Below are 27,715 nucleotides of genomic sequence, written 5' to 3'. Positions count from 1 at the left end.
TCTACTGTAATACTGATATATCTGATTTTATCTTCTCCCTCTCAAACTGTAGGCTGACTTCTATCAAATTATGAGCACTGTATCCTAAGAGCTCCCTGATCAAATCTGGTTCATTACACAACACCCAGTCCAGAATTGCCTTTCCGCTGGTGAGCTCCACCACACTCTACTCTAAAGAGTCACCTCATGGGCATTCTACAGATTCCTTCTCTTGGGATCTAGCACCAACCTGATTTTTCTAATCAACCTGCATATTGAAATCCCGACGATTGTAATTTTGCCCTTATTACGTTCCTTTTCTATCTCCCATTATAATTTATATCCCATATAAATTAGTAAGTATAATAATTTCTAATAATTGTGAATACTAAGGTTTTGTTGTCGGCTATGTAAGTCTAGGCAGGACGATCTCTGGCTCCTCCAGACGTGTGAGATTGAGGTGCAAACCTCCTGTTTGTGTGGATGCCGTGTGATGTGTTACCCTGTTACCAATCAGTACCACGAAATAACAGACAGAACACCATATGCAATTAAACGATTTAGCTTTATAATTCTTAAGTTGACTAAAGGGTTAGTAAAGAAAAACAAAAAGAAAAGGGCCCATTTTAATGACACTGTCTAATGTGCAGTAGTTGGAGCTTACGGATTCCCTTTCGTCGATCCTCCATCGACTCCCTTGGCTTTGTTGACTCCTGGTCCCACTCCGTCCACTCCTTTCTGGTGTCTACAACCTCTCCTTTCTGGTGTCTTCTCTCTCTATCTCCCGTTGAACAAAGGACCCAGATCACCTCAGTATCAAGCACGCAGCACGAAAACACACTCCTCTCATTGGACGGCTCACATTCCAAAACTCCCGTTATCTCTAACCGTAACCCAAACACTGCTTCTACAGAAAGACCATTACATTAGCAGTGAAACCTTCCCGGGGTATTACACTGGTTTCCCAATGTCATTCTAATACATAACATCACTCCCTCACACTGGATACATTTGGGCCAATAGACAAATGTAAGGTAGATAGGAGAAGAGATTTCTCACTATGCTGTACAAAGCATGGAAAACTGTTGCCTTTCAGCTGAAAGGAAGAGATGAAAGAAAACCAATGGCATGGCTGAAATAACCTATACTGTAAAATAGTGAAAACGAATCGAGATCTGAAACAGAACTTGCATGGATGTGATTTGGAGGGTAGAATGTGGTTTAGGAGGAGCACTGTAAACTGCCTGCTGAGCCTTCGAGATTTCCAGATGGTTCTCAGAGTTTGACTGTACTTATTGCAAGCAAAATTCCTCCTTTGCTGCTTGCATTTTTTTAAAAAATCTGGTTACACTTAGTAATAAAAAAGGATGCTTTTGCGGTATTGAAACCTAGTATTATAGGTTTTCATAAGAACATAAGAAATAGGAGCAGGAGTAGGCCATCAGGCCCATGGATCCTGCCCCGCCATTCAATAAGATCATGGCTGATTTGTCCATAAACTCAATTCCATCTACCTTCCTTTTCCCCATAACCCTTAATTCCCCTACTATGTAAAAATCTATCTAACTGTATCCTAAATATATTTAGTGAAGAGGCCTCAACTGCTCCCCTGGGCAAAGGATTTCAAAAAATTCACCACTCTCTGGGAAAAACAGTTTCTCCTCATCTCCATCCTAAATCTTCTCCTCTGAATCTTGAGGCAATGCCCCCTAGTTCTACTCTCACCTACCAATGGAAACAACTTTCCTACTTCTATCTTATCTATCCCTTTCAAAATCTTGTATGTTTCTGTAAGATCCCCTCTCATTCTTGTGAATTCCAGAGAATATAGTCCCAGGCAACTCAATCTCTCCTCATAGGTTAACCCCTTCATCTCTGGAATTAACCTGGTGAACCTCCTCTGCACTGCCTCCAAAGCCAGTTTAGCCTTCCTCAAGTTGTTCGTCCATCATTGACGTCGATGAGGACCTCGACACCATTATGATGGTGTCGAGACTAGCGCGTGATTTGGATTTAAGTGAGGGAGAGTTGCGCAGCGTCAGCCTCACTCTCTCTTCCCAATTCCCATCTGGATCCAGTGGCAAGAGTCTAGACGGCTGGAGATGGGACTAGGCGCAGTGGATGACCAGGACATCTTCTGTGTCTTGTCCTGCTCTACACATTCCACGACGCTTGCAGAGACCGCCTTCTTGACAGTTGGACCTTCCATTGGTCTCGTCCGCTCAATCCGCCGAAGTCTGTCTTCACATGCTGGGATAGACATCAAGTATGGAGTTCCTCAAGTATGGAGACCAGAACTGCACACAGTACTCCAGGTGCGGCCTCACCAGTACCCTGTATAGTTGCAGCATGACCATCCTGCTCTTGAATTCAATCCCTCTAGCAATGAAAGCCAACATTCCGTTTGCCTTCTTAATGACCTGTTGTACCTGTAAGCCAACTTTTTGTGATTCATGCACAAGCACTCCCAAGTCCCTCAGCACAACAGCATGCTGCAATCTTTCACCACTTAAATAATAATCTGCTCTTCTGTTATTCCTTCCAAAGTGGATGATCTTGCATTTACCAACATTGTATTCCATCTGCCAGACCTTGGCCCACTCTCTTAACCTATCTGTATCCCTCTGCAGACTCTCCACATCCTCTGTACAATTTGCTTTTCCACTCAGTTTAGTGTCCTCAGCAAATTTTGCTTCCAAATCAACAATGCAAGTGGGCTGCGGGCCCAGCACCAACCCCTGCAGCACCCCACTCACCACTGACTGCCAAATGGAGAAACACCCATTTATACCAACTCTCTGCCTTCTATTGGTTAACCAATCCACTATCCATGCCAATATAGTTCCTTCGACCCCAAGCATCCGTATCTTATTTATAAGTCTCTTGTGCGGCACCTTATTGAACGCCTTCTGGAAATCCACATATACGACATCCACCTGTTCTCTCTATCCACTGTACTCATTATGTCCTCATAGAACTCCAGTAAATTTGTCAAACAGGACCTGCCCTTTCTGAATCCATGCTGCGTCTGTCTAATGGAACCACTCCTTTCTAAATGTTTCGCTGTTTCTTCCTTAATGACAGCTTCAAGCACTTTCCCGACTACAGATGTTAAGCTAACTGGCCTATAGTTGCCCGACTTTTGCCTACATCCTTTTTTTCAAAATGTGGCGTGACATTTGCTGTCTTCCAATCTGCCGGGACCTGCTCAGGGTCAAGAGAATTTTGGTAAATGATTACCAATGCGTCTACTATAACCTCCACCAATTCCCTCAGCACCCTGAGATGCATCCCATCAGGACCAGGGGACTTACCTACCTTCAGGCCCTCTAGTTTGCTCATCACTATCTCTTTAGTGACAGTGATTTTATCGATGTCCTCACCTCCCATTTTGTCCATAACATCATGCTTTGGCATATGAGATGTGTCCTCCACCGTGAAGACCAACACAAAATAGTCGTTCAATGCCTCAGCCATTTCCTTATCACCTAATATCAACTTCCCCTTCTCTTTTTCCAAGGGACCTACGTTGACTTTAGCCACCCTCTTCTGCTTTATATATTTATAAAAACTTTTGCTATCTGTTTTTATATTTTGTGCTAATTTACTTTCATACTCTATCTTCCCTTTCCTTATTTCTTGTTTAGTTGTTCTTTGTTGCTTTTTAAAGTTTTCCCAGTCCTCCAGTCTCCCACTACTCTTTGCGACTTTGTGCACGAGCTTTTAATTTGATTAAAGATTGAAGTCTGTTACGAGCCTTGTGGCCCCTCAAGCCGGTGCTTATGCTGGTTTCCGTGGCGTGAAGCGACTGAGAGTTGGAGACCCCCCCACCAGATAGGACACCAGTCTATCACGAGGTTAACCCCCAGCATTTTTGCGGGTACCCATTCTCAACTGGGTAGACTGGAGCATTGTGTGGTTAAGTGCCTTGCTCAAGGACACACACGCTGCCTGAGCTGAGGCTTGAATCCACGACCTTCAGATCGCTAGTCCAATGCCCTAACCACTTGGCCACGCGCCACACACCTTTAATTTGATACTATCTTTTGTTTCCTTAGTTATCCAAGGCTGGCTCGCCCCACACTTACTGTCCTTACTTTTGACTGGAATATACTTTTGTTGTGCACTGTGAAAAATCTCTTTGAAAGTATTCCACTGTTCCTCAACTGTCCTACCAAATAGCATGTGCTCCCAATCCACATTAGCCAACTCCTCCCTCACCCCATTGTAGTCTCCCTTGTTCAAGCATAATACACTAGTTTAGATCTAACTATTTCATCCTCCATCTGTATGCGAAATTCAATCATACTGTGAACACTCTTTCCAAGAGGATCTCTGACTACAAGATCGTTAATCTTACCTGTCTCATTGCACAGGACTAGATCTAAGGTAGCATTAGCCAGAAGCCAAACCATATCTGCTAAGTATCTGTCGAAAGATGATGACACAAAATTTTAAAACTGCAAAAATAAAGTAACAAGCAATGTGTTGGAGATCTGCTGGACCTGCTGAATTCCTTCAGCAGATTGTTGCTCCATATTCTAGCATCTGTAGTCTCTTTATGTCTCCATCGTGCAAAAATAAAGGCTGACACTTACTCCGGCCTTGAAATTTTGTATTATTTAAAGGGAAAAGTGGAAGTCCTAATGTCTAGCAGTGTTACATGTTAGAGTAGGGTTCTTGCACCACAAAATGAAGCAAGTATAGTGTATCCATATTGTTGATTGTTCTACGACTGTGCAAAAATATTTGGTTACACAGATCATTGAAAGCCTTCCATGTTGCTGTTATATATCCTAAGTACAAGAATCTTTCATGGTTACATATTCTGTTTCTTTTAATTAGGTACCACATTCTTCAAGAAAGTTTAATTAAACTGGTTGAAGCTTCTAACGACCAGTCCCACAACATGGATAGGTGGCTGAGCAAATTGGAGGCTTCTAGCTGGTTGTCACACATAAAAGAAATATTAACCACTGCTTGCCTAGCTGCACAGTGTATTGACAGGTAAGACCTTGTTTCACAAAGGCATGGAATGAAACACTCACATCGTGCTAGGAACTTGCTCCTGTAGCAAAATTGTCCTTGTATTTTCAGCCATTGATTAATACCACAACCTTTTCAAGCGGTGCATTTCGGATCACAACTGCTCAGTGGATTAATAGAAACAAAATGTTCCATTTTGGATTTCTATGCATATATCCTCGTGTCATATTCCTTTCATCATTCTTCCAAATAAAACACTTCTTTTCTAAACTTAAACACAAAATAATCTGCAGATGCTGGGGTCAAAGCAACACTCACAACACGCTGGAGGAACTCAGCAGGTCGGGCAGCATCCTTGGAAACGATCAGTCAACGTTTCAGACCAGAACCCTTCGTCAGGACTGAAGAGGGAAGGGGCAGAGGACCTATAAAGAAGGTGGGAGGAGGGTGGGAAGGAGAAGACTGGTAGGTTCCAGGTGAAAAACTCAAAGCAACACTCACAACACACTGGAGTGTGTGCTGGAGTGCATGCATCTGTACATTGCCAGGAGATTGTTGGACATTGTCGCTTAGGGTCTTGGACTATATATGTTTTTTTTCCAGTGAATATGCTTTTTTACTTGATATTTTGAATCATGATACTTGCTATTTTTGAATGTTTACTTGCTATTTTGTATGTTTTGCACCTTGGCTTGGCTTGTCTCGTTCAGCTATATCTTATGTATGGCTTGAATGATAAGTGGACTTGATTTGATTTCAAACAAGAGAAAATCTGCTGAAGGGTCTCAGCCCAAAACATAGACTATGCTCTTTTCCATGAATGCTGCCTGGCCTGCTGAGTTCCACCAGCATTTTGCGTGTGTTGCTTGATTTGATTTGATTCGACATGGTTTCATTGTTTCTCTTGGTTTCACCCATTCTGCTGTGAGCTAAACTATTTTTCTCATTCTCAGTTCTGCTATTTGTCTGAAATGTTAACTGTTCCTATTTCTACTGATGCTATCTGACTTGTTTTTCCAGCATTTTCCATTTTCTGCTTTTTTTATTGGTTTGTTTTTATCCTACTCATTAAATCTAGCTACCAACAGATCCTACCATCGTACTGCATTTGTTGCACATATCCCTTCCCACCTTCTCTCTGACAGAAAGTTAACTTGCATCTCTGTTTCCTGGTATTGCCAATGCATCACTAACCTGTACCGGTACCTTTTGTTGTTTCAGATCTTCAGCATCTGCAGTTTTCTTGTTTATAACAAAGCTTTTTGATACCACACAAACATTTATTATCATGCTTTAAATTGGAACCATCAGTTGATAAATTTGCTTATGTTCTATAACTGTTCTTAATACATGACTTTCTCCAGTGATTCTGACTAACAACTGTTTTTCCTCATTCTCATAAATTATCAGTGTATTTGCTTTCCAATACTCATTTATCTGCAAAATGTTTAAAAATACATGTTACTACCCCTAACTTAGTTAATTATTCAAAAAATGCCCTGTAGGTCTTGCAGTAGTTATTGCCAGGTTATAATTTGAGTTTATGAAATCCAATACTGAAAATATTATTTGCATTTCTAGCATCTTGTTGTATACCATTCAGCTAAGTCTCCTAATATACAGGAAAAAGACTACAGCAAATTCAGAGTGGATCACATTATAGCACATTTATTATTCATTTGTAAGGCACGTGGCCAAGTGGTTAAGGCACTGGACTAGCGACCTGAAGGTCGTGAGTTCGAGCCCCAGCGGAGGCAATGTGTTGTGTCCTTGAGCAAGGCACTTAATCACACATTGCTCTGCGACGACACCGGTGCCAAACTGTATGGGTTCTAATGCCCTTCCCTTGGACAACATTGGTGTCGTGGAGAGGGGAGACTTGCAGCATGGGCAACTGCTGGTCTTCCATACAACCTTGCCCAGGCCTGCACCCTGGAGAGTGAAGACTTTCCAGGCGCAGATCCATGGTCTCGCAAGACTAACAGATGCCTTTACTTTATAAGGGAAGCTACCTCCAGACATAATGTCAGAATCAGAATCAGAATCAGGTTTATTATCACTGGCATGTGTCGTGAAATTTGTTAACTTAGCAGCAGTTCAATGCAATACATAATCTAGCAGAGAGAGAAAAAATAATAATAAATCAAAACAATAATAAATAAACAGGAAAATCAATTACATATTGATTAAATTTTTTTAAATGTGCAAAAACAGAAGTACTGTATATTAAAAAAAGTGAGGTAGTGTCGATGGGTTCAATGTCCATTTAGGAATCAGATGGCAGAGGGGAAGAAGCTGTTCCTGAATCGCTGAGTGTGTGCCTTCAGGCTTCTATATCTCCTACGTGATGGTAACAGTGAGAAAAGGGCATGCCCTGGGTGCTGGAGGTCCTTAATAATGGATGCTGCCTTTCTGAGACACCAGTCCCTAAAGATGCCCTGGGTACTTTGTAGGCTAGTGCCCAAGATGGAGTTGACTAGATTTACAACCTTCTACAGCTTCTTTCGGTCCTGTGCAGTAGCCCCTCCATACCAGATAATGATGCAGCCTGTCAGAATGCTCTCCACAGTACAACTATAAAGTTTTTGAGTGTACTTGTTGACGTGCCAAATCTCTTCAAATTCCTAATGAAGTATAGCCGCTGTCTTGCCTTCTTTATGGCTACATCAATATGTTGGGAACAGGTTAGATCCTCAGAGATCTTGACACCCAGGAACTTGAAACTGCTCACTCTCTCCACTTCTGATCCCTCTATGAGGATTGGTACGTGTTCCTTCGTCTTACCCTTCCTGAAGTCCACAATCAGCTCTTTCGTCTTACTGACATTGGGTGCCAGGTTGTTGCTGTGGCACCATTCCACAAACTGGCATATCTCCTGTATGCCCTCTCGTCACAACCTGAGATTCTACCAACAATGGTTGCATTGTTAGCAAATTTGTAGATGGTATTTGAGCTATGCCTAGCCACATAGTCATGTGTATACAGAGAGTAGAGCAGTGGGCTAAGTACACACCCCTGAGGTGCGCCAGTGTTGATCGTCAGCGAGGAAGATATGTTATCACCAATCTGCACAGACTGTGGTCTTTCGGTTAGGAAATTAAGGATCCAATTGCAGAGGGAGGTACAAAGACCCGGGTTCTGCAACTTCTCAATCAGGATAGTGGGAATGATGGTATTAAATGCTGAGCTATAGTTGATGAACAGCATCCTGATATAGGTGTTTGTGTTGTCCAGGTGGTCTAAAGCCGTGTAGAATGCCATTGAGATTGCATCTGCCATTGACCTATTGTGGCAATAGGCAAATTGTAAAGGGTCCAGGTCCTTGCTGAAGCAGGAGTTCAGTCTAGTCATAACCAGCCTCTCAAAGCATTTCATCACTGTCGATGTTTGTGCTATTGGGCAATAGTCATTAAGGCAGCCCACATTATTCTTCTTTGGCACTGGTATAATTGTTGCCTTTTTGAAGCAAGTGGGAACTTCTGCCAATAGCAGTGAAAGGTTGAAAATGTCCTTGAATACTCCCGCTAGTTGGTTGGCACAGGTTTCCAGAGCTTTATCAGGTACTCCATTGGGACTTTCTGCCTTGTGAGGGTTCACTCTCTTTAAAGACAGCCTAACATCGGCCTCTGAGACAGAGATCACAGGGTCCTCAGGTGCAGCAGGGATCCTCACAGCTGTAGTTGTGTTCTCCCTTTCAAAGCGGGCATAGAAGGCGTTGAGTTCATCTGGTAGTGAAGTATCGCTGCCATTCATACTATTGGGTTTCGCTTTGTAGGAAGTAATATCTCGCATTCCCTACCAGAGTTGCTGTGCATCTGATATAGCCTCCAGCTTCGTTCGAAATTGTCTCTTCGCCCTGTTGGAGAATAGTTGCGAGCTGCTGTATATCATAAACAAAGCACTTTTATACTTTTTACAGAGACGAGGAATTGGGATGCTCCAGTGCATAACATTCCTCCATTGTCTTATTCTGGCATCTGTTCGTTAGAAACTGTGTCTGTTTACCTCTATTGTCAAAACTTCCTCTGCCATAAAAAAACATGCAGCTTCTTATAAAACACACACACACTTTCCTATTATAAAACACATACACACATACAGCTTCTTATCATAAAACACACAAACAGACTTGTAAGCCTTGCATTCAAACCAGCAAAACACTTTGGGATTTTGTGGGTTCCATTTTGTCACTTTACATTTTACAGAAGTTACAAATTCATAAAGACTTTAGGGTTACAGATATATTTACACAATCTGCAGAATTGCTTGTTTATGATTTGAATTTCTCATTTTGTTTGCAATCAATACTAGTAGAGACTAAGATAAAGTTTTAACAACAAAAACATTTTATTTGGAATTGTAACATTGGGAGAAGTAATTTTTTGGGGTGCTTGGTGATCCATAGAGTTCAAATTTGTATTTTTCTTGAGGTTATTCATAGTACAACCTACTTTTTTTTTCAAATAATTCTTTCTGTTTCTCCTGTTTTAGAGAAGGTGCATCTGTATTGGTTCATGGCAGTGAAGGAATTGACTCCACCTTGCAGGTCACCTCTCTTGCCCACATTATCCTAGATCCACAATCAAGAACAATTAATGGATTTGAAGCCTTAATAGAACGTGAATGGTTGCAGGTATAATGGATCTAATTTGGCTGCTTTTGCTCATTAATATGGAATTATTCTTTTAAAAGATGTAGCCACAATATAAATATGTTTAATATTGTTGCTATGATTTGGTTGCAGTTGAAGGAAGTGAGAGAAAGTAAGTGAAAGTTAAGGTTAGTGTCATACGTACATACAGTTGCAAGAAAAAGTTTGTGAACCCTTTGCAGTTACCTGATTTTCTGCATTGATTACTCATAAAATGTGATCTGATCTTCATCTGCCCTATAAAAGACACACAAAGGTCGGGTTACTAACAGAGCCTGCTCTTCTCAAGAAAGATCTGTTTATGTGAATCATGCCTCAATCAAAACAACTTTCAGAGGACCTTAGAAGTATTGTTGAAATGCATAAAGCTGGAAAAGCTTACAAAAGCATTTCTAAAGACCTGAATGTTCATCAGTCCATGGTAAGAGAATTGTCTACAAATGAAGGAAATTCCGTACTGTTGCTACTCGCCTTAGGAATGGACATCCTGAAAAGTTCACACCAAGCGCACAATGTGCATTCGTAAAGGAAGTGGGAAAGAACCCAAAAGTAACAGCAAAAGACCTGTAGAACTTGCTAAAGTCTCTGCTCATGTGTCCACTATAAGAAAAACACTGAACTAAATGGTGTTCATGGAAGGACACCACAGAGGAAACCACGGCTCTCCAAAAAAAACTTTGCTGCATGTCTCAAGTTTGCAAAAGACCTCTGGATGTTCCACAATGCTTCTGGGACAACATTCTGTGGACCGACAAGACAAAGATGAACTTTTTGGCAGAAGTACATACCGCTATGTTTGGAGGAAAAAGGGTACTGCACACCAATGCCAAAACCTCATCCCAACTGTGAAGCATGGTGAAAGGAGCAACATGGTTTGGAGCTGCTTTGCTGCCTCCAGGGCCTGGACAGCTTGCAATCGTTGAGGGTGCAACAAATTCAAAATTGTAACAAGACATTTTACAGGAGAATGTCAGGGTAGTGGTCTGACACCTGAAGCTTAATAGAAGTTGGACGATGCAACAAGACAATGATCTGATACACGAGTCAATCAACAACAGATTGGCTTAAAAGGAAGAAAATTTGTGTTTTGGAATGGCCAAGTCAGAGTCCAGACCTTAACCGAATTGAAAGAGCTGTTCATGCAAGGTAACGCAGAAATACTGATGAACTGAAACAGTTTCATATGGAGGAATGGTCTAAAATTCCTCCTCACTGTTGTACAAGTCTGATCAGCGGCTACAGGAAACACTTGGTGAGTAATTTTATGAGTACTTTATGACCACATTTTATGAGTAATTTATGCAGAAAACCAGGTAATTGCAAAGATTCATAAGCTTTTCCTTGCAACTGTACATGTAAGCAGAGTTGCATTAAAATACGTTTGAAATAGCATCGCACACACGTAGCATCGGATACAGAGCATTCCTGAGAAAAACATAAATGATGCAAGAAAGAGCACAGTGAGAACAATAGAAACAGCCCATTGTTGAAATGAAATTAGAGCAAATTTTATTATCAAAGTACATGTATGTCACCATATATTACCCTGAGATTCATTTTCTTGTGGGCATTCACAGTAGGATGTTACAATAGCGTAATGGTTAACATGACACTATTACAGCTTGGGGATTCCAGAGTTCAATACCGGTGCCATCTGTAGGGACTTTGTATATTCTGCCGTGACCTCGTGGGTTTCCTTCGGGTGCTCTGATTTCCTCCCATAATCCAAAGTCATATAGGAAAGATGGCGCCAGTGAACTACGGTGATGTTCTGCAGGCTTTATACAATACTTCTAAATATACCTCTTTGAATTACTCTAACTGCAATCTGCATCATGTTACTCCCTTTTAAGCAATGTACTGTTAAATTAACTTAATAAACTGCATATTTCATGATCTTCTGATGGACTCTGTGGATGACTCTCAAGCTAGCAGGTACAGCACCTTTAAGCAGATGATGGTTCATCACCATGGCTGGAAGCGAGGCAGGAGTGGGGTCACTCCAGGCCAAAACAGAGGAATGAGACCACAACCACCACCCCCCACCCCCAACCGAGCATCTTCTTAACAAATGTGCCATCACTAGAGAACAAAACTGAGGACCTGAGGGAAAGATTGCTGTATATGAAGGGAATGAGAAAATGTTGTGTTGTATGCGTGATGGAGACATGGCTTACTCCCAGCATGCCAGATATGGCGATGAGACCTACAGATTCCTCATTTCACAGGATGAACCATTCTTTTGATTTGGAAAAGGCAAAAGGTGGAGGTGTATGTTTCATAGTAAACTCTCAGTGGTGGTCTGATCCGGCAGTTTTGTTGAATTGGTGTACACAAAATAGTCAAATGTCATCCATTCTATTTAACTTGGAAGTTCTCCAGAGTCCTGGCCACAATTTACATACCACCAGTGGCCAAAAATATTCAAGTGCTTGAGATACTGCATGATGCATCTTCAAACACAGAACAGTCCATATTGATGCATTTCAAATCAAAGCAACGTCAACCAGGCTTGTTTGAAGAAAATCCTGCCAAACTACCATCAGCATTTAACCAGTAGCATCAAAGGTCCCATCATTGTTATACTAAGATAAAGAGGGCCTACCATTCTTTGCCCAGACTGCATTTTGATAAATCGGATTACTTGGCTGTCCTTCTACCTGCATTCAGGCTGAAGCTAAAGAGAAAAGCTCCAGAGATTAGGACAAATAAAAGGTCGCGGGAGGGAGAGGAGCAGCTACATTTCGAGTGGGGTGACTGGGCCATGTTCATAGACTCATCTGAATGAATACACCATGGTTGTCACAGACTTTATTCAAGCAGTTGTAGACAAGTGTGTCCCCACAAAACCATTCAGAGTCTTCCCCAACCAGAAACCCTGGATTAACCATGAGATCCGCAATCGTCTGAGGGCCAGGTCAGAGCTATTCATGGTGACCGAGAAAGCTACAAGAGGTCCAGGTATAATCTCCGGAAAGCCATCACGGGCGAAGTGGCAATTCCGGACTAAACTTGAATAAACAAAGGACGCTCAATAGTTGTGACAACACTTGAATGCTATCACCTCTTATAAAGTAAAATCAAGCGGCATGTGACAACTTTCACTTCTACATAGCCCTCCATATTTCTTTCATTCATATGCCTATCTATGAGTCTTGTAGATGAACCTTAAGTATCTGTCTCTACCACCATCCTGGCACTGAGATCTGTATACTTACCCTTCTGTGTTTAAAAAAGAAAGAATGAAGGAAACCTACCTTTATCTGGCATCACCTATAGTTTCCTCCAATCACCTTAAAATTGTGCTGTCTTGTATTAGCCTTTGTTACCCTGGGGAAAAGGTGCTTGCCTTTTTCTATCTTTGATGTGCCGTTGCCACAATGTGAAAAATGCAGCTTTATTGTGCACTATTTTACCAAAGCAACAACTGCTAAATACAGCAGGTCGGGCAGCATCCGTGGAAACGATCAGTCGACGTTTCGGGCCGGAACCCTTCGTCAGGACTGTAGGGGGAAGGGGCAGGGGCCCTATAAAGAAGGTGGGGGGAGGGTGGGAAGGAGAAGGCTGGTAGGTTCCAGATGAAAAACCAGTAAGGGGAAAGATAAAGGGGTGGGGGAAGGGAAGGTAAAGAAAGAATAGGGGAAAACAATGGGTAGTAGAAGGAAGTGGAACCAAGAGGGAGGTGGTAGGCAGCTGGGGGAGGGGGCAGAGTGACATAGGGATAGCGGAAGGGAGGGGAGCAGATAGGGAGACAGATTCTGGAAAGGTGTAATAATAACGGGGTTGTCATAATGGGAGATTTTAATTTCCCAAATATCGATTGGCATGTCCCTAGAGTGAGGGGTTTAGATGGATTGGAGTTTGTTAAGTGTGTTCAGGAAGATTTCTTGACACTATATGTAGATAAGCCAACCAGAGGAGAGGCTGTACTTATCTTTATTGGGAAATGAACCTGGTCAGATGTCAGGTGTCTCAGTGGGAGAGCATTTTAGAGATAGTGATCACAATTCTATCTCCTTTCCCATAGCATTGGAGAGGGATAGGAACAGACAAATTAGGAAAGCATTTAATTGGAGTAAGGGGAATTATAAGGCTATCAGGCAAGAACTTTGAAGCATAGATTCGAAACAGATTTTCTCAGGGAAATGTATGGAAGAAATGTGGCAAATGTTCAAAGGCGGTTGTAAATCTAGTCAAGTAGAAAAGAAATGCTTACGAAAGGTTCAAAATACTGGGTAATGATAGAGATCCAGAAGATTATAATGTTAGCAAGAATGAGTTTAAGAATGAAACTAGGAGAGCCAGAAGGGGTCATGAGAAGGCCTTGGCGGACAGGATTAAGGAAAACCCCAAGGCATTCTACAAGTATGTGAAGAGCAAGAGGATAAGACGTGAGAGAATAGGACCAATCAAGTGTGACAATGGAAAAGTGTGTGTGGAACCGGAGGAGACAGCAGAGATACTTAATGAACACTTCACTATTCACTACGGAAGAGGATCTTGACAATTGTTGGGATGACTTACAGAGGACTGAAATACTTGAGCAAGTAGATATTTAAAAAAGAGGATGTGCTGGAGCTTATGGAAAGCATCAAGTTGGGTAAGTCACCAGGACTGGATGTGATGTATCCCAGGCTACTGTGGAAGGTGAGGGAAGAGATTGCTGAGCCTCTGGCGATGATCTTTGCATCATCAATGGGGACGGGAGATGTTCCGGAGGATTGGAGGGTTGTGGGTGTTGTTCAATTATTCAACAAAGGGTGTAGAGATAGCCCAGGAAATTATAGACCAGTGAGTCTTACTTCAGTGGTTGATCAGTTGATGGAGAAGATCCTGAGAGGCAGGATTTATGAACATTTGGAGAGCCATAATATGATTAGGAATAGTCAGCATGGCTTTGTGAGAGGCAGGTTGTACCTTACGAGCCTGATTGAAGTTTTTTGAGGATGTGACTAAACACACTGATGAAGGTACAGCAATAGATATAGTGTATATAGATTTCGGCAAGGCATTTGACAAGGTACCCCATGCAAGGCTTATTGAGAAAGTAAGTAGGCATGGGATCCAAGGGGACATTGCTTTGTGGATCCAGAACTGGCTTGCCCACAGAAGGCAAAGAGTGGTTGTAGAGGGGTCATATTCTTCATGGAGGTCAGTCACCGGTGGTGTGTCTCAGGGATCTGTTCTGGGACCCCTACTCTTTGTGATTTTTATAAATGACCTGGGTGAGGAATTGGAGGGATGGGTTAGTAAATTTGCTGATGACACAAAAGTTGGAGGTGTCGTGGATAGTGTGAAGGGCTGTCAGAGGTTACAGTGGGACATTGATAGGATGCAAAAATGGGCTGAGAAGTGGCAGATGGAGTTCAACCCAGATAAGTGTGAGGTGGTTCATTTTGGTAGGTCAATTATGACAGAATATAGTATTAATGGCAAGACTCTTGTCAGTGTGGAGGATCAGCGGGATCTTGGGGTCCGAGTCCATAGGACACGCAAAGCTGCTGCGCAGGTTGACTCTGTGGTTAAGAAGGTATACGGTGCATTGGCCTTCATCAGTTCTGGGGTTGAGTTTAGGAGCCAAGAGTTGCAGCTATATAGGACCCTGGTCAGACCCCACTTGGAGTACTGTGCTCAGTTCTGGTCGCCTCAGTGTAGAACGATGTGGAAACCATCGAAAGGGTGCAGAGGAGATTTACAAGGATGTTGCCTGGACTGGGGAACATGCCTTATGAGAATAGGTTGAGTGAACTTGGCCTTTTTCCCTTGGAGCGACAGAGGATGAGAGGTGACATGATAGAGGTGTATAAGATGATGAGAGGCATTGATCGTGTGGATAGTCAGAGGCTTTTTCCCAGGGCTGAAATAGCTAGCACGAGAGGGCACTGTTTTAAGGTGCTTGGAAGTAGGTCCAGAGGAGATGTCAGGGGTAAGTTTTTTACACAGAGAGTGGTGAGTGTGTGGAATGGGCTGCCAGTGATGGTGGTGGAGGCAGATATGATAGGGTCTTTTAAGAGACTCCTGGACAGGTACATGGAGCTCAGAAAAATAGAGGGCTATGGGTAATCCTTGGTAATTTTTAAGCTAAGGATGTGTTCGGCACAGCTTTGTGGGCTGAAGGGCCTGTATTGTGCTGTGGGTTTTCTATGTGTCTATGAAAGGCAGACCTGATTTGTACTACTACTTTGTTCTCGTGAATGTTGGTTGTTTGATGTCCTTATCACCTTCTGCATTTAAGGGAAGATTTTTTTAATACCCGAAATAATTATACTCATATTGCTTATTTGTTTTAGGCTGGCCATCCATTCCAGCAACGGTGTGCTCAGTCTGCGTATTCCAATTCCAAGCAGAAGAATGAAGCTCCTACATTTCTCCTCTTTCTGGATTGCTGCTGGCAGATCCAGCACCAATTTCCATGTTCATTTGAGTTTAATGAACAGTTCCTAATCGTGTTATTTGAACACGCTTATGCCTCCCAATTTGGGACCTTCTTGGGTAACAATGAAAATGAAAGGTGAGTGGCCCTTGAGATAGAAATAATTTGTTGCATTCCCCAAAGAGTAGCTTTTCCCCTCAACCTGCAATCGTCCCATTTCCTATTTTCGTATAATTCTTTTAACTATGAGAACAAGAAAGTCCGACTTCTCCATTGTTGGTGACCAAGTGATCAATGTATCTTTGTGGAGTGGGTTTGGCTTTTACAGTTCTCATTTCACTTTTTGGTTCTTTCTTTGTGAATTGTGATCATTGCTAACGTTACATTTATTATCTATCCTTGACTCTACCTTGAGCTTTGCACATAATCCATTCCTCCCCTGGATGTATTTAAAGTGACTGGATACCACTTTAGTTCAGGCTTCAGAGTTGTAATAATGGCATTCAGTCCATGGGTTTACCAAAGCCACTACATTTTAATCCTGATGTGACCATTAATGTGTATGGTTTTCTAAAGTTGACCCAAAATGAGTGTATCTTTGCAGTATTCGGGGTTTTTTTTGTAGCCACAACTAATTAATGTTTTGAGTAGTTTTTTGATAGCTGTAGTTTTTAATGGTAAGTATTTACATATTGTAGTAGACACTATATTAGCTAAGGCATGTTAGGCAAATCATTTAAAAAAGTAAGTTATCCGGAGTTGTAATAGGTGTTACCTGTGGTTTAGTGATGAAATTTGTTAGGGTTTGAACTTGGTAAAGAAATTGAACTTGAGTCCCATGAAGGAGAGGATAGCACTGTCCTTGATGCCATCTTTCAGATGAGCATGATTTTAGTACAACACTCCCTGATTGTAGTAACAGTAGCGTATTGGCACAATGCTGGAAATGGCGGGAGGAGAGTGAGCAGCGCGCTGCGCGTGCGCAGCCCTCCGGTGAAAAATGATATCATATCCGTTAAATAGGGGCCGTGGACAATTCTGATTTGATGGAGACGGACGTGAAAGCACAAGGGAACATCTGGAGAAATTCCTGAAACGCTGGCTCGCTGCTGTCGTTACTGCATGGTCGGGAATCTTTCAGAGGGTAGGCCGCAAAATCCCTGGCTTTGCCTGCTGTTGGCGACCGAGATTGAGGTTGAATCATTCGGACAGAGATGGCGCTCAGTGCTCGGTGTCAGAGAGCTGATTCGGAGGCTCGAAGTTTTCGGATGACTTAGAGACGGATTGTGGTCGGGCATGGCAGGGAGAGTTTTTCTTCCTTCTCCCATCTGCGTGAGATGTGGGACATTTCAGAGACTTTGAACTTTTACTGTGCTCATAGACTTCTTCATCAAGTTATGGTATTGTTGCACTGTTGTAACTATATGTTATAATTATATGGTTTTGTCAGTTTTTTCAGTCTTGGTCTGTCCTGTGTTTTGTGATATCACACCGGAGGAAATATTGTATCATTTCTTAATGCATGCATTACTAAATGACAATAAAAGAGGACTGCATGTCTTTATAATCTAATAGCAACTGAGGTTCAATTCCATCGCCCTCTGTAAGGAACTTATACAATTCTCCCTTTGACTGTATGGGTTTCTTCTGGGTGTTGCGGTTTCCTTCCATGTTCCAAAGACCTACTATGGTTAGTAGGTTAATTGGACTCGTGAGTATAATTGAGCAAATTATTATAGTATAGAAGGTTATTTAAATTAGGGAAGTGAAAAGGAATATAGTGGTAATGAGAAACAGTATACTGGGAGAGACACAATATGTTTATTTCCAGGCACAATTAAGTCTGAAGGCCTTGTTGCTTGGCAAATGCTGGGGTTAAGAACATCTCTGCAGTCCCATTTACTGGAGTCCATGTAGGAACAAACTTCATAGTCGAAGGGAGGAAATACTTTTCAAGTGAAGGATCAACTGTGATCTTATTCAGTGGAATGTCAGGCAAATAAAATTAAATTCTTGAACTTGTCAGCATTGAGAAAGGCCATTTCACCCTTCCTCTTTGAGAGAATTCTGCAATCCCATTGCCCTGCCCTATCACCATTCCTTTCTTAAAGCTGTATTATTTTACTGGTGGCACATTCCTTTCCACATAGTTTTTTCACATGATCATTGTACTTGAAAACATTGCATTTTGATTCCTTTTCCAGGTCATTCAATCACAATTAACCTGATCTTGCAGCAGAGATAATTAGAATATTATAAATTCAAGATCACAGATCACATCTACTTAAACTTTGGGCAATGTTTTTTTTCTCTTACAATGTAGCCTAAGCAGATGAAGTAGTTCTAGTATTTCTGACTAATTTTTCAACAGTTGGAACTAGAAATATTGGCACAGGTCTGGAGATTTTTAGACTAAGCACTATGATAGGTTTTTACCCTTACTAGTAAATGGTATTCCAATAAAAACAGTAAATATATGATTCAGTTCTTTGAGTTATTTAGAAAGAGGAGAAATGTGATGAATATTAGCATTTACCACACAAAATTTTCTCTCTGATTTTGGGTTTTGAAGTTTATTAGGCCAGAGGAAGAAAATGTGATTATTTCCTTCCTCCACAGGGAGTCATTTTTTTAGAGATTTAGAAGCTGCTATAAAACTAATTTACCTAAAATATCCAAGAAAATTCTAAAATTGCACTAATTAGCAATCCATCAAAAGTAATATTTATTATCTTCATGTTGTGTATGTATCTTCAGCTAAGATCAGTCTCTAATTTTATGACATAATCTCCTGGATTTTGCACTTGTTTATCCAGCAGCAGCACTGGTTGCTGACCTCAAACAGATGGCTATAGCAATTTTGCACTTGGTTTGGCCTGGCCATCCTTTTCTCACTGTTATAGCATGGATGAAATCAGCGGAGAGACAGGGTCACTGATCGATACAAAGCAGCTTCTTTATTCGACACAACAAGCAGGCATCATACGGAGACGCTTTCGGGAGAAAGGTCTGCTAGCTCAATGTGGGCTCGATATTTATATGCTAAACACAAAGGCAATCACTACTTAAAAAGTTATAGACAATGCATAGACAATGCTTCCTATGGAAGCTACATACAAAATATCACACCATCCTTTCCTTCCGACACCAACGTGTCTGGGTTGGCATCCACAGCCTTTAGGAATGCGAGTTAAGTCTACGATACATTTATTTGGCATTTCCCGTGCTAACATAGAAGACAATTAATATTTATAATGTATAGATAATACTGTCTTCGAAACTACAGCATCAGGTCAAACTACGGCGCCAGAAGCATCTGGTATTCACACCCTTTTAGGAAGCGCATTGTTGTGGACTCAATCCACAGTACTTTGTCAAATAGAAGTCTGGTGGCCAAAGTCATTCAAGTGTAAACAAATCATCTACCCAAAAACTCACTCTAACACTCACATGTCAGTTGCTCTCAGGCTTCAGCTCAAGATAATCACTGACCTGCAGCTGCAGCAGAAGATTTTTAAATTGGCTTATCATGCAATCACATTAAAGAATTCTCCCACATAGTGGAAGTAAACTAAAATGTAGTTATGCATGCTATACGTAAAGATGGGAAAATACATTTAAGATTAAGGTAGAAGCTTTTTAATTTTCATTTTAAATATGGTTGCAATTGGCAGTTCAATAAGCTGTCACATCCTCATTTTTAGGTAAGCTTGGTGTTGCCCTGGGCTGGTCCTTCTACACTCCCCTTTGAACCAGGGCTGATCTGAGGACTTGGTAGAAGTTGTAGTGAGGAATCGAAGTATACAGGTTATGGTGGTATTCATTCCTGCTACTTTTGATGGTTAACAATCCTGGATGCCCGTTTTTGACCAGATCCGTTCTGAGTCTATTCCATTTGGTACAATTTCAGTATAGCGCAACAGAAGAACATTCTCAGTATGATGCTGAGACGTTATCTTCACAAGATTACATGGTGATCCCTTCCTCTGTAGATGGATAAATCCATTATAGGTGGAATGAAGTCAAGATGGTTTAACCCTTATGATGTTTTGCTTGCTATTTGCTACATACTGTACTCTGATTGGTAACAAAGGTCTTCAGGAGTCGGCCAGTATTGAGTCTGTCAAGCCATTCTTTGTAGTAAACAATGCATTTTCATCCCTCTGCTGCTCCGTGCTTCCAAGTGTTGTCCAATATGGAACACTAGCTCATTGGTTGAGGAAGGACTGTATTGATAATCGGGAGGTATATGTGCTCATGTTTGGCCTGATGCAGTGAGTCTACAATCATTGTTGAGAACTCTCAAGGCTATTTCTTTCCATTGGTGTACCAAATTCTGAGGAATTTTTTTTTAGTTTAGGGGGTTCTTGCTTAAAAATTCTTTTTCATGCTCAATTATTAACAGATTGGGGGGTTTAAATTACATATCTTACTTGGAATTTGTGTCTGTATACATTAACTGTTATTAATGTGATCCCGATTTCTTTGTATCATTATTATTGTTATGCTTATTAACCCGAAACTTAATAAAAAGATTGAAAAAGAAAAAAAATTCTGAGGAATTTCTATGGATTGTTCATCCAGGCCTCCAGATTGTTTTTGGTAACTTAAATGCAAACCATAAGAGGTTGTGACAGAGGACAGTTTCAGATGTCGGATTTAAGATGTGCTGACTTGCAATATGAGTGAGATTATGTTGGAGCACCAAATAATTTGATTTGTGCTATTTGATAAATTAGTAACTAAGTTTATTTTAAGCTAGGTGCTGGTAAATATGAACTTGATTACTTACACAGAAAGATGCTGAAACTTATTTTTCTTTATTGGTCCAGGCGCAAACTGAAGCTTCAGCAGAAAACTGTCTCTCTATGGTCTTGGGTGAATAGACCAAAAGAGCTGGAAAAGTACTTAAACCCTCTGTACGAAGCAAACAGCTTAGTCATCTGGCCTTCAGTGGCACCACAAAGTTTACAGCTTTGGGAAGGTGATTTCATTCTTCTACAGATTGTGATTTCCTCTGTTTTTGCCAACTTCCTGGCAGTGTTCAGCAGATACTCTTACTTTACACACAATATTATGCTGTTATATATATTTCTGATGACTTTGTAGAGGTTAAACATAGTCACTCACTTCTTTATGTACTCCCAGCTCCCAATCGTTTTAAAGTTAGTTGTATAGCTTTGCATTTATTTTGGATTCAGTGGGGCATAGGATTAAATTTGCTTAATTAGGGTACTGATATTCACAAATGTAATGCACTTTAAGCAGATTTCTTGCCAGGTTTGGGATTGGTGGTGTTAGTTCATTTATACTGTTCTGTTAAACCAGAATCCTAGAGTATCAGGCCAGAAACACAAATTCAGTTCCCACCGTGGACTTCTACATTAAGGATTTTAAATAGTCTATATTTTTTAAAAAAGTGTATTACCAATTGTAAATTGAAAAATGCTGGAAATTAAAAATACAAACAAAATATGGTAAAAAAAATACTCAGCAGGTCTAGCATCATATACATCTAGCCTTTCTAGAGGAACAGAATAAACTCAGTGTAACCAACTATTTTCTATTCTTTTTAAATACTCATTTGCCACTTTATTAGGTATGCCTGTATACCGGCTCATTAATGCAAATATCTAATCAGCCAATCATATAGCAGTAACTTAATGCATAAAAGCCTGCAGACATGGTCAAGAGGTTCAATGGTTGTTGAGACCAAACATCAGAATGGGGAAGAAATGTGATCTTTGACCATGGAATAATTATTGGTGCCAGACAGGGTGGTTTGATTATCTCAGAAACTGCTGTTCTCCTGGGATTTTCACACATAACAGTCTCTATAGATTATAGAGAATGGTGTGAAATTAAAAAAGCATCCAGTGAACCATCATTCTGTAGGTAAAAACCCCTTGTTAATGTGAGGGGTCAGAGGAGAGTGGCCAGACTGGGAGCGGCCACCAAACAGGAAGGTGACATTAACCATGTGTTACAATAGAGGTGTGCAGAAGAACATCTCTGAATGCACAACACGTCAAACCTTGAATTGGATGGGCTACAACAGCAGTAAAGGAGATGCCTAATAAAGTGGCCACTGAGTGTATTATCAGCAACTAAGTACAGACTGGATTGCTCCTAGTGTATAGAATTGCTATCAGCATTATTGATGCACACAGAGCTGAAAGGATTTAAATAAAGAATTAATTAATTAGATCATGGTGCAGAGATTATATTTTTGATTTACTTTCAATTATCTTCATTGTAATTTTCCTGTTATTTATCACTTGAATTGCATTCTGATGCAGTCCTGGGTCACTGGTAGAAGGTGAGAGAAGCACACCTAATATTCATTGACTTTGTCAGTAATCTACCTTTCAGAGATGTGGCTATCTTGGACAGTATATAGGTGAAATCACCACCCAATCCTTCAGAAAAGAATGCACTTCTTCAAACTGAGATCATTCCCTATTGTTTTGAATGGCATTTCCAGTGTGCTAGAATAGGACAGAATCAAAACAGTAGTAGCAGCATCTCGGTGCAATCTGAAACATTATTAAACAGTGAGGTTGTCAATCCTAGTTTAGCAAGTCCTTTATTAGCAAAGTATAGACACGCCCAAGGACAGGCCAGTTGGGAAATGAAAGGCCATTGTAACCATATAACCATAACCATATAACAATTACAGCACGGAAACAGGCCATCTCAGCCCTTCTAGTCCGTGCCAATCTCCTACTCTCACCTAGTCCCACTGACCTGCACTCGGTCCATAACCTTCCATTCCCTTCCTGTCCATATATCTATCCAATTTAACTTTAAATGACAACATCGAACCTGCCTCAACCACTTCCACTGGAATCTCATTTCACACAGCCACCACTCTCTGAGTAAAGAAGTTTCCCCTCATGTTACCCCTAAACTTTTGCCCTTTAACTCTCAACTCATGTCCTCTTGTTTGAATCTTCCCCCACTCTCAATGGAAAAAAGCCTATCCACATCAACTCTATCAATCCCCCTCATAATTTTAAACACCTCTATCAAGTCCCCTCTCAACCTTCTACGCTCCAAAGAATAAAGACCTAACTTGTTCAACCTTTCTCTGTAACTTAGGAGATGAAACCCAGGCAACATTTTAGTAAATCTCCTCTGTACTCTCTCGATTTTATTGACATCTTTCCTATAATTCGGTAATCAGAACTGTACACAATACTCCAAATTTGGCCTTACCAATGCCTTATACAATTTCAACATTACATCCCAACTCCTATACTCAATGCTCTGATTTATAAAGGCCAGCATACCAAAAGCTTTCTTCACCACCCTATCCACATGAGATTCCACCTTCAGGGAACTATGCACTATTATTCCTAGATCCCTCTGTTCTAAAGCATTCTTCAATGCCCTACCATTTACCTTGTATGTCCTATTTGGATTAGTCCTACCAAAATATAGCACCTCACATTTTTCAGCATTAAACTCCATCTGCCATCTTTCAGCCCACTCTTCTAACTGGCCTAAATCTCTCTGCAAGCTTTGAAAACCTACTTCATTATCCACAATGCCACCTATCTTAGTATCATCTGCATACTTACTAATCCAATTTACCACCACATCATCCAGATCATTAATATATATGACAAACAACATTGAGCCCAGTACAGATCCTTGAGGCACACCGCTACACACTGTCCTCCAATCTGACACACAGTTATCCACCACTACTCTCTGGCGTCTCCCATCCAGCCACTGCTGAATCCATTTTACTACTTCGATATTAATGCCTAACGATTGAACCTTCCTAACTAACCTTCCGTGTGGAACCTTGTCAAAGGCCTTTCTGAAGTCCATATAGACAACATCCACCGCTGTACCCTCATCAACTTTCTTAGTAACCTCATCAAAAAATTCAATAAGATTTGTCAAACATTTGTTAGTAATACTGATATCTGGGTAAATTAAGGGGAAAATTGAAATCGCTTACAGATCAGTTTATATGATGAAATCTTATTCAAATCTTTATTACATTATTCCAAAGTACTCTTGGCCAGGTCCTCATTTTCTACTCTTAAGGACATCCACAATTCTTCCTGCATTCTAACATTCACCATAGTCTAATCAATTTTACTTGCTGGCCTTTAGCTCTATTTTTAAACAATTCAACCTTTTAAGTCCTTGTGTGATCTTGCGGATGAAGCTCTTTCATTCAGTAGACTATTAATCAGATCCTCTGGTTAACTCAACAGCAGTATGACTGCTTCCTCAAAACTGCCCCAATGTCAGCCCCCTTGTTTCCTTTGAAATAACAGTTAACGAAATTCTAGATAACTGAATTTTTTACTATTTGTGGCCATACATCTCTTTTTGTTAAATCTCCCATGAAGTGTCTTAAACATGTACAGTAATTCCACATGGCTAAAGGAAGTGTACATCACCTGCCGGTAGTGCAATCATCACAAAGATGTGGAAAGGTGTTGTTTAGTCTTTCGGAGAAGGCAGAAAAAAAAAGTCTATCCAGATTAAAATGGTTCGGCTCTGTGTAGTCATTAATAGTGTGCACTGTCATGATGTAATTGCTGTAGATTTTTGCAGATATAAAGAAGACTGGGTATATCTTAAAGGAAATTTATCTAAATTTTCAATTCTAGGTGTATTTCTCCGATGGAATCGTTCGTCAAAATATTTGGATGAGGCCTGGGATGAAATAATCCATATTATTGAGTACAATAAGGATTTACAGGCAAAAGTAAATGCACTTCGACGTCAGTTAGCTGAACTACAAACAGAAGATGGAGAACTTGAAAGTCCTTGAAAAATATTTAGCAATTATTACATTTTCCTCAATTGAAAACAGTAATACTTTGTATATAATGCTGCGTATGGGTTAATCCTTAAATATATGTAAACATCAAGTTATCTACAGGAAGAGGACGTTTAGATAAACCCTCACTTTTAGTTACATGGTAATAATTCAGTTGCCCTGAAAACTACTCTTGAGGAGAAATATTTTTCAGTACGGTTTTAAAGTAAATCTGCAAATAGAGCTGCTAACCATCAAGTTTTGAAAGGCATTCCTTATGTAGAACCTTGCCTGTGTACCTCCGCTTTCCATCTTAACGTAGTGTCACTGCTGTTTACTAGGCCCTATCCTTATGGAAAGTCTGAGCAAATCATTGATTATGGGAACAGTTAAACAATCAAATTATTGAATCAGAAGGATGAATGAATTATGGAAGTATTAACACATTGAGAACTTGTTAAAATATACCTTTGTTTAATTTAAAAATTAACATTCAGAAGCAGCATCTTTTTAGAAATGTATTTTGACATGAGGTAATATGTATCTCAATGGGAGAGTATAATTTAATGTAGGTAATGTACTTCAGGCTGCAAATCTTTGGCCAATGCAAAGAAAATTACTAATTTGAGTTTGATACTTCTAGTAGCTATTGTGCTTAAATCTATCTCTACTCTGGTTGGGAAAAAATGACTTTGTTGGAAATGATGTTTTCACCAGTTACTAAAACTTACTCATGTAGAAATATTGCACATACTACATGTCGCAGGTGATGATTTCTGCCAACAGTGCCAGATTGCTATTGATAGATGTTCAGACCTATTTGTTATCACTTGAAGCTTTAGAAACACTCATCGTGCTGGTTATCGTACTAAAATATGAAACAAATCGGAGGCAATGATTCTTTTCAATGACAAATAAGATTTTTCAGACTGAGGTGAATTATGTAAATTATTACTGTAAGTTCATTTATAATGAAATGATCAGCTTATTTTAATTTGAAATGGAAGAGGACCAAGCTAGCTGCAAAGATGGAAAGTTTTTTTTTGTATTCAGCAGACAAAAATAACTGCAAAACTAGACAGCAAAAGTTCCTGTCAAGAATATTAAAGACTGTTCTTCGAAGGGCAAGGCATTAATACGTGGATGTAATCTATTTCTGGATTGTGAAACCATTGTTTGCACTTTATGAAGAATATACTTCAGTTATATCATCGTCTGGTGGTAACTTGTTCTATGAAATTAACATAGTAAATGTTAAATGAATCCAGGACTACTCTAAGTAGAATATCTTCATAAAATTTAGTGGCTGCTTTTTTGTAACAGACCACTAAGTTGCACAATTCAAGTATATCATTTTGCTGAAGAAACTGTAGTTAAGAGGATTTGAAAGCACACTATGTGCACATTTCTAACAATCATTTCCAGTCTTTAGTTGGACTCGCACTTTAACCTTCAACCTGCAAAGTCATTGAAATTTTAATCTGCATTTGCTTGTAATTCTTTGGAATTCTTGCTTTGCAAATTATCATTTGTAATGATCTTGAAGTAATTGTTGCTGATAAAGTTGCAAAATCAATGTAGGAAATCATGGCACAATACATTTTTCCATCTCTATGCAAGTGCTTGTTTAGATACTTAAAAAAAGTATATTTCTGTCTTTGTTACACTACATTATAAAAACTGGATATTTTGGAGGGGAACACAAAGTCCAATATATCAGAGATGTCCTTGGAGGTTTTTGAAATTGTTTTGACTATTATGTCAAATTACTATTTTTCAATATTCTGAAAATTGTATAATTGAATAAATGCTTATAGGTCCAGAAAGTTTGGATCCAGAAAATATGAGAGAATTTGGTCACATTAATAGAACAATGAGATACTAATAACATGTTCAAACCTCTTTCTTGTAGAGTGAGTGTTTTTTTTATATGTTACAACCTATTACCCTTCAACCTGAAATCCCATCTCATCCAAGAGGGAAGACAGTGGCCTCTTCCTTTGTGGAGCCAGTTCAATTTATGCCAGTTTTGAGCTTACGGTAGAGTCTATGGTCAGGTAACTTTTAAAGTTAGTGTGACTATTGCTGATACAATTTTGCGATAAACCTCATTAAATGCTTTCACAAAATAACTTCATGTTCTGTATTTATAGTCCATTAAAGATGGATGCATTTCAAGTACAGTTGGGAATATATTTTTTTCCCAGTGGCAACATGATTTTGAAATAGATGATGTAAATGCTAATTCATTTAGATTGTATCAAGAAAATATGACTTGCAGTTCTGATAGTTGCCCCTTTGACCTTCTGTAGTAGGAGCTTGCTTAATAGGGAGAGTAGAGAATCTTGAAATGGATGTAATTTTTCTCAATAATTAATCTCTCATGGACTGGAGTAATTAGCATTAAAATGTTCTGTTAGTGTTTATGGTTGTGAAACATTTTATGCTAAAATCAGAAATACTGTTAAACCATTTTATAATACTGTATGACCAATGTAATGCATGTATATGGAAACAGCTGATTTCAAACTATGATTATGTGAACCAGATGATATGTAGGTGATGCGATAGTTGAAGTTAATGCAACTTCAGTCTTTCTGCAAATTCAATGGGATGTTTATTTGTATGAACTGTTATCTTTAATTAAGTACTGTCTAAATTATGTTATGCATGCACTGCCTTGAAATGTAATTTTTTTGGCATTAAATGTTTTAAATACACATGACCCTAGCTGTTGTGTTCATTTATATTTATTTTCAACAAAATCATTTTGCATTATTTTAATTTGACATTTTGAAATGAAATTTAAAATTACAATCAGGGGTTATATTTCTTGTTTAATTCTTGTATGAAATTCTGGGTCCCATGACTCCCCAAGTCTAGCAGTATGGGAGTTCTCTGTCCTATTAATAATTAAACCACTAATTCTTAATCATTG

The 27,715-nt window shown here is 39.9% G+C and overlaps 1 protein-coding gene across 1 annotated transcript in view; it reads left to right on the top strand.

Moving 5' to 3' along the window:
* Window positions 1–27,502, top strand: part of mtmr9 (myotubularin related protein 9) — a 107,210-nt gene extending 79,708 nt beyond the window's left edge. Inside the window, exons 6-10 of the mRNA XM_072251430.1 lie at window positions 4,825–4,986; window positions 9,457–9,598; window positions 15,907–16,127; window positions 20,822–20,973; window positions 24,626–27,502. Of these exons, the coding sequence (XP_072107531.1) occupies window positions 4,825–4,986; window positions 9,457–9,598; window positions 15,907–16,127; window positions 20,822–20,973; window positions 24,626–24,789 (841 nt within the window). The 3' untranslated portion in view covers window positions 24,790–27,502. The remainder of the gene's footprint in view (window positions 1–4,824; window positions 4,987–9,456; window positions 9,599–15,906; window positions 16,128–20,821; window positions 20,974–24,625) is intronic.
* The last annotated feature ends 213 nt before the right edge of the window (window positions 27,503–27,715 follow it).

This window comes from Mobula birostris, chromosome 2, assembly GCF_030028105.1.
Source record: "Mobula birostris isolate sMobBir1 chromosome 2, sMobBir1.hap1, whole genome shotgun sequence".
NCBI classification, from domain to species: domain Eukaryota; kingdom Metazoa; phylum Chordata; class Chondrichthyes; order Myliobatiformes; family Myliobatidae; genus Mobula; species Mobula birostris.
This window is presented reverse-complemented; position numbering and strand designations above follow the sequence as displayed.